Source organism: Cebus imitator, unplaced genomic scaffold (assembly GCF_001604975.1).
Source record: "Cebus imitator isolate Cc_AM_T3 unplaced genomic scaffold, Cebus_imitator-1.0 Scaffold21, whole genome shotgun sequence".
Classification (NCBI taxonomy): domain Eukaryota; kingdom Metazoa; phylum Chordata; class Mammalia; order Primates; family Cebidae; genus Cebus; species Cebus imitator.
This window is the reverse complement of record NW_016107336.1, coordinates 8,110,889-8,119,005: the sequence shown is the minus strand read 5'-3', so window position 1 is coordinate 8,119,005 and position 8,117 is coordinate 8,110,889. Positions and strand designations below refer to the sequence as shown.

At 44.4% G+C, this 8,117-nt stretch overlaps 1 protein-coding gene across 2 annotated transcripts in view; it reads right to left on the bottom strand.

Annotated features, from left to right (window-relative positions):
* CMTM8 (CKLF like MARVEL transmembrane domain containing 8) overlaps positions 1 to 8,117 on the bottom strand; it is a 128,612-nt gene that overhangs the window by 12,685 nt on the left and 107,810 nt on the right. For both annotated transcript variants that reach the window (XM_017521678.2, XM_017521679.2), the window contains exon 2: positions 2,032 to 2,205. In XM_017521678.2, the coding sequence (XP_017377167.1) occupies positions 2,032 to 2,205 (174 nt within the window). The remainder of the gene's footprint in view (positions 1 to 2,031; positions 2,206 to 8,117) is intronic.

Sequence of the window (8,117 nt, the reverse complement as noted above, 5' to 3'; positions counted from 1 at the left end):
TTTTTTGAGACAGAGTCTCACTCTGTTGCCCAGGCTGGGGAACAGTGGCTCAGTCTCAGCACATTACAACCTCTGCCTCCCAGGTTCAAGTGATTCTCCTGCCTCAACCTCCCAAGTAGCTGGAATTACAGGCAAGTGCCACCATGCCAGGCTAATTTTTGTATTTTTAGTACAGACAGGATTTCACCATGTTGGCCAGGCTGGTCTTGAACCCCTGACTTCAGGTGATCCACCCATCTTGGACTCCCAACAAAGCACTAAGATTATAGACGACAGCCACTGTGTCCAGCCACTACCAGTTTTTGTAAATAAAGTTTTACTGGAACACAGCCATGCTCATTCATTTACACATTGCCTATGGCTGCTCTCAATGCTGCAGGCAGAGTTGAGTGGCTGGATCAGAGAAGTATAGCTCAAGAATATTACAATACTTACTATCTGGTCCCTTACAGAGAGAGCATGCCAATTGCTGATCTAGATAACATAACTAGAAATTGGGACTCAGGCAACAGGGAAATAAGGCTACTGTCCATTCTTCCATCCCAACAATTTGCTCCCCTACTACGCTGTCCAAGTTCCTCTTCGTCCAAGTTCACAGGCACGTTTTTCAAGACCCACCCTAGGACACAACTTTCTCCAAAATGGCATTCCTTAAATTCCAACTTACTTTGATTATTCCCTCATCCTGTGTTCCTATAGTTACTATTACCTCAAGGTGCTGATTTTTTTTTTTTGAATCCAGCATCTAAACGAGTCTTTCCCTCCTGATGCCCAGCTGAGGCAGGAAAATACCAATTCGAACAAGGCTGCTTCCGCTACCTAGACAGTGATAAGCACCATATTTGGAATTACTTTTCAAACTTGCCACACTTTCTTGAAAACCTTAATAAAGAGTCCTTACTTTTGGATTTGGGGAAATGGTTAGGAGTCAGTCAGTCTGCTCTGTGAAAGGAACTGAGACTTGTTTTCTTGGGGGACTTGACTTAGCTCTGAAGGCAACACAGAAAGAAGCCAGGTGCAGGTTGGACAATGACAGTGCCGTCTGAAAGTACGCCAACTTACGTCACAACCACAAATAGACTAGATTTCAAATTTAGTCCATAAGTCAGTTTTTTGGAACTAAATATTTTTTTCTCACATCTTGGTTGAAAACAGACAATAGTATCACTGAAAAGCTCTGCTTTCTACATAAACACGTGGTGTCACTGGGATTTTGTTTGTAAATCATATACCTACTTTGAATTTCCCAACAAGACTGTCAATGCCCTAAGGCAAGGGGAACCCGCCTTCTATTCCTGTGAGTTCACTTAGGATGTGTGTGTTTGATCTCCAGGGAGAAGCTAAATGTCACTTCCCCTCTGAAGAGTTCCCAGCCATCCTAAGCTGAGGTGGCAGCCTCCCTTACACTTAGGACACAGGGTTTCGTATCTACTCACGTTCTTATCTATTTCTCCTGGACCGTAGGTTCACCTTCCTGCATCCAGGATGGTGCCAGAGCCAGAAGGAGAACCCAGTCATCCCTGACTATTCTCTCTTTCAAATATATAAGAACACCTATTGTTCTAATAGCAGTTTTCATTTGCATTCTAACTCTGTACACTATGTACTCCGACATCAAAGGGCTGTGAGGTACAAAGGGTTAAGTCCACAGCCCCAGGAGAGGTTTGCAGGAAGCACAATCTGCAGAGGATGGGACCCTGACATTTATTTCCAGGTGACACTGTTCACAGGGAAATAACGAGAGTCTACAGGAGAGAACCTGGCTTTTCTTGATTCAGTCTTCTGAGACTTGGTTTGTAATTTTGCCTAAAACAAATTTCTGGACCTTCTAACATGCCCAGTTTCACACCCAGGTGTAAGCCACTTGAAAGGCAATTAGATGATGCTGAGGCTAACTGCTGTGTTGGGTTCTGCACGGTATGGGCCACCTTTTTTGGGCAGAGAGACAGTCTTGAATTGACTACTCCAGGAGGACTCTAGACATCCTACCTAGTGGGCACTGGACAAGACCACCACCCACGGCTTCCTTACCACTGTTGTCCAGGGCACCTGAGGAATCCTGGTGTAGGTCATTGTTATGTAGATGATGAGGAAGAAGACGGTGAGGACCCAGTAAAATACAGCCACAAACATGACCCAGCCAAATGCTGGGACCCGGAAGTACTCAGTTCCGGCGATAAGTGTCCATACCAGCAGCCCCAGAACCTGTGAAGTGGTAGAAGCAGTGGAGAGAAGAGAGGAAAGAAGATAAAGAAAAAAAATAATTATACAGAATGTCAATTACAACGTTCATGCATGTACCCCCACCTTCCCCTGCCATGACTTAAACATACAGGGTTTGCAAACTCATGTGCCTGCAAATGCCAGGAAGGTAACCATGGCAGGCCAGGCAGGGACCGATAACACCTTGTTTTAGGGGGTACTCTTAAAACTCAGCTCTAGGGCCGGGCACGGTGGCTCAAGCCTGTAATCCCAGCACTTTGGGAGGCCGAGGCGGGTGGATCACGAGGTCAACAGATCGAGACCATCCTGGTCAACATGGTGAAACCCCGTCTCTACTAAAACTACAAAAAATTAGCTGGGCATGGTGGTGCGTGCCTGTAGTCCCAGCTACTCAGGAGGCTGAGGCAGGAGAATTGCTTGAACCCAGGAGGCGGAGGTTGCGGTGAGCCGAGATCGCGCCATTGCACTCCAGCCTAGGTAACAAGAGCGAAACTCCGCCTCAAAAAAAAAAAAAAAAACAAAACTCAGCTCTAGCTGATTGTTGTGGGCTGGTTTTGCCAGGTCTTTTCTTCTCCCTCCAGGAGAATACAGAAACTCAAGCTTATGCATAATAATCTTGGTTTTAAATATTAGCACTAATCAGGAGTTTTAAAACACCACTTGGCGAAAAACAACATCCATGGCTTGAATTTGCTCCCAGGCTGATACTTGTCAAGGAAACAAGGCTGCAGGTGCACTTAGAGGTGGTCCCTGGAGCTGAGCTGCTCTCAGGGGATGAACCTCCGGGCATTCCCTGCTGTTCTCACAGATGGCCAGTGACACACGGTCTGAGAGAGCTTTCGGAAGAGAGAATGAGCGACGGCCCAGTGCAGATGGAGACACTCAGCATTTTACAAGCATGCATTTATCCCAGCAATAGTCACCCAACCCTTCCCCACTGCTGACGAGCACGACCATCCCCAAAGCCAAATTAATGCCACTCATGGACTCATGAAAGACTTCATCAAGGAAAAACAAACTGACCTAAACTGTAGGTGTGTTGAGTGCTGGAACAAGGTATGCACTCACATTCTAGCACCTTCCACGTGGACTTTATTCCTAAGTCACGAAAAAGTTCAGAAGTGAACCACATCCCCAGGACACAGCAACAGGAGTCCAGGGTGGGCTCTCGCCCTGCAAGTCCTGGCTCGCCGTGTGACTCAGGACAAAGAATTTCATTTCTGTTTTCGCTTTCTTTGTGGTATATGAAACAAAATACTCTAATCACCAGGCTCGGAAGACAGATTTCATTTGTTTCACACAGGAGCGCCTACAATATGCCAGGCTTCCTGCTCTCGGGCCGCAAGGACAGTGGTATTCAAATTGAACAGATCCTGCTTGTACAGAACTAAAGTCTAGTGGGGAGAAATATCTGAGCAATTACAACGGTTGCAAATGTTATGAAGAAGGTAGAGGGTGTGATAAGGGTCTGTGATGGGGGAATAACCTTCTTGGCAGGCGTGGGAAGCGTCAGGGAAATCCAGGCTGAAGAATAACCTTAAGGCTGAGTGAAAGCACTGGCAAGACAGAGGCGGGAAGCCAACGCTGTAGGCAGAGAACACAGCGTGGCCAGAGGTCTGATGGTGGGAAGGGCTCTGCTACCTTCTAGAACCTGTAAGAACGTCTAGTAAGGTAGGATGTTGTGTAAAATGTTAAGAGAGTTGGGGAAGGTCAGATGATATGAGCCTAGGAGGTCTAGGGATTTTGTGCTTTATCTGAAGGGCAGTGGGAGGGTTTTAAGCAAGAGAATGTTAAGATTAGGCTAGGTTTTTTTTTTAATAAGGGCACTCTGGCTGTGGGTAGAGAATGGACATGTGGAGGGGTAAGGGGGAGAGTGTGGGAGACAAGTTCAGACCGTGCAATAATCCAAGCGGGAGAATATGAGTCTTCAAGACCAATATGGTGGCAGTGAATATTGAGATGTGAATGAATTTGAGACAAATTTCAGCAGATGGGACTTTAATGGATTAGATATTGGGTCAGAGGAGGAAAAGGGAGAACATAAAATGGAATGATCCCCAGCTCTCTAGAGTTTTCTGAAGTAGATTAGGGTTTGACTTGTTCTGTTGGGACGATGGAAGAGGAACAGGTTAAGGGAGTGCTGTTGTGAGTTGAATTTTCAACCTACGCAGTTTGAGGTAGTCGGAGACCTTCAAACAGGGTTTTGAAGAGGTGGATGTTGAAGAGAGAAGACTTAAGCCCTTCTTTAAGAAGGAAGACTTCCCGTGGTGACCTTGAAGACATCAGACAGGTTTCCAAGAGACATGTTAAACTGCTTCCCGCGAGAAGCACTTCCCTGGCATAGTTTGGGTGCCTGTGCTGGGGAGCAGGTAAGACTCTAAATGTTGCTGTTTCTGCTCTTTAGAGTTGAGCATCGACATTCTTATATCTGATTGATATTAGTATATGAATTCCAGAGACAAGATGCTTCATGGAGATGTGCTTTTGTGGTTACATCGCTGACAACAACCCTTATTGAAAGTGAAGATACACAAAACGGGATATAATTCCAGAAAGTGCTAAGCCTCATATGAATGAGGTTTCTGGGCCTGAATTGATCCTGACAGGTAATCTATACACATGTGTTTGACATTCTGTTGGATCAGTAAGACTGGTAAATCAAAGTAATCTGACATGACAGCATGGAAAACATTTCAGGCTTCTTGAGGGTCAGAGCAGCCCTTTGTGGATGATTCCCATGGGAAACATAACAATGAGTGGAGAGGCGCTACAGATGTGTTGATGTTGTCTCTGTGGGATCACCAGGGCTTAAGAGTTTCCATCACAAGTCTGTGTCCAGCTAAACAGGCTCAACTGACAGCTCTGGGCTCTGAATGAAAAAACGTTTTTTATTATTAACGCGAGTGAAGCCTGCTGTCCAGGACTGCACTGTCCAGTTGGCTGGCTGTTGTCATCTTTTACACAAAGGCACAATATAGTTAACCGAGCCACCTTGCAAAGAACAGGAATACCTGACCCATGACCTCACCAGCAAACAAAGTAAAAGAATGTCTCTGTCAAGAAAAGCATTGTTCTACCCAAGTGAATTTCCTAGGTAACTGAAATATACCTAGAAGCAAACCTTTTATCTCGCATGATAACCAATGCTGATAAAAATCACTCTTCAAAAATGTTATTCATCATCTGCTTTGCGTTTCAGATAAACCCGAATCTTTATTGCTTAGACTACAAAAATACTGTTTGTTTTCCCTGATAAACATTTTTTTAGGCTAAGACTTTTTTTTTTGGATGGCAAAACTAAGACTTTTAAAATATTTCAAAGTGATAAATGCAAGTGAAAAATGAACACAGAAATATACAAAGAAATGAGAATCCCCATCCCTATCCACCAGTGATAAAAATTCAAGAAAAACCAACATAACCAATTTTGTATTTACTCTTTTTAGCCTCTTCCCTTGCATTATAACCACCTCCTGCACACCTTTTTCTTTCTCCCTTATAAATATGGATCACTCTGTTAACCGGACCTAAAACTTGCTTCTTTCAGTAAATAATACCGTGGAGGACAGCCGTCCACACTACTCCACACGGATCTCTGCCAATTTTAACAGTTACTCAGTTTTCCATAATTCATGTTACCAATCCCCTATTGATGGAAATTTAGGTTGTCTTATGTTTGTACAAAAATGCCCGGAAACATTTTTATAACATACGCCTCTGTATACCTGAATTCCAGGACAGATTTCTAGGAGGAAAATTTCTAGAATACATATTTTAAGCTTTAGAGGTGCTACCAAATTGTTCGGCAAAAGCTTGTACTAATTTACTGACCAAAGATGGTGGCTCAGGCCTATAATCCCAGCATTTTGGGTGGCTGAGAGGGACGGATCACTTGACGCCAGGAGTTTGAGACCAGCCTGGCTAACATGGTGAAAACCGGTCTCTCCTAAAAGTACAAAAATTAGCTGGGTGTGGTGTGTGCCCGTAACCTCAGCTACTAGGGAGGCTGAGGCAGGAGAATTGCTTGAACTGGGGAGGCGGAGGTTGCAGTGAGCCGAGGTCACGCCACTATGCTCCAGCCTGGGTGACAGAGTGAGACTCTGTCTCAAAAAAACAAAAACCCAAACCTGTACTAATTTACTCTCTTCTATCAGTATGTGCATGCTTTTCCACCTTCACCAGACTAAATTTCCATGTTTTAAATGGCTAAAAACCTGTTTAAAAAAAAAAAACAGAACCCATGTTTCACCTTTCACTGCTGTACTGAAATACAGGATAACGTATGCAAATCCTAAGCAAACAGCTTGAGGAATTTTCATTAAGTGAACAAACCTGTGTAACCAGCACCCAAATCAAGAAACAGAATACTGCCAGCACCTGAAAACCTTACCCCCACTTCTAGTTACTCCTCTCCACTAAAGGTGACAATTGCCCTGATCGCTATCATTCTAGATTAGCTCCTGCTTTTGATCTCCATATAAATGGACCTACAGTATTCTGTCTTACATCTGATATCTCTTGCTCAATACTGTGAGAGAGCCCTCTGCAACACCGAATGCAGTTCCTTCTTTCTCCTGGTTGATTCTCATATTTGACCATGAGAATCACCTAGAGGGCTTGCTGAAACAAGCCTGTGATTCAGGTTTAGGATGGATCTGAGAATCTGCATTTCTAACAAGTTCTCAGGTGATGCTGATGCTGCTGGCCCAGGGACTGCACATGAAGAACCACTGATGAACAGCATCTTGTTTCTACTTTAATTTGCATTTTTCTTCATCAATGTTGAGGACAGTAGAGCATTTTTTTGAATGCTTATCAACCATTTAGAGTTCTCCCCTTATATCTTGATAGTTTTTTTTCCGCGTGTGTGTGTGTGTGTTTAAAAGTCTCATCCCATCACCCAGGCTGGAGTGCAGTGATGCAATCTTGGCTCACTGCAACCTCTGCCTCCCGGGTTCAAGCAATTCTCCTGCCTCAGCCTCCCAAGTAGCTGAGATTACAGGCATGTGTCACCCTGCCTGGCTAATTTTTTGTATTTAGCAGAGATGGAGTTTCACCATGTTAGTCAGGCTGGTCTTGGACTCCTGACCTCACGGATCCACCCGCCTTGGCCTCCCAAAGTGCTGGGATTACAGGCCTGAGCCACTGCTCCCGGCCTATTTCTACCTTCTGAAGCAAGGTCATCCTCAGCAGAAGATTATGAAAACATTCTCCTATATTTTTATAGTTTTGTATATAAGCTTACATCTTTAATCCAACTAGTGTTGAGTTCTATATATGGGGTAAAGAAAGGCAAATTTTATTTTTTTTCTAGCAGATAGACAGTTGACCTAATATCACTTGTCAGTGACTTCCCATATATTGTGGCAGCTTCTGGAATCTTTATTTCATTCTGTTCACCCATGTTCATCTGCTGTGTCAGTGCCAATGACTGTAGCTTCAACATGTATTTCATGTGTTTTAGCATTCTGGGAAAGTATAGCAGACTGAACACCCAATTTTTCTCCCTCCAGAAACCCTTCTAGAATTTTCAAGAGGATGGGTTGAATAGGAAAAGAGACAACCGTAACATTTTTAGAAGGTTAGAACACATATGAACGATGGATAACTCACTTAACGACCCCGAGAAAGCTGAGTTCTAAGGTGGTTAACAGGTAAGTCAAGAAACAAACCAACTTCACTGCAAAGTCTGGAAAGACTCAGGTAGCTCTAGGACAGGAAGCAAAGGTTGGAGGTGGGAGAGGAGCGGCTAAAATAAGGATGATTGGTGGGAAGCTGTTTGAAAGTCGCTAGGTCCGGCCGGGCGCGGTGGCTCACGCCTGTAATCCCAGCACTTTGGGAGGCCGAGGCGGGTGGATCACAAGGTCAAGAGATCAAGACCATCCTGGTCAACA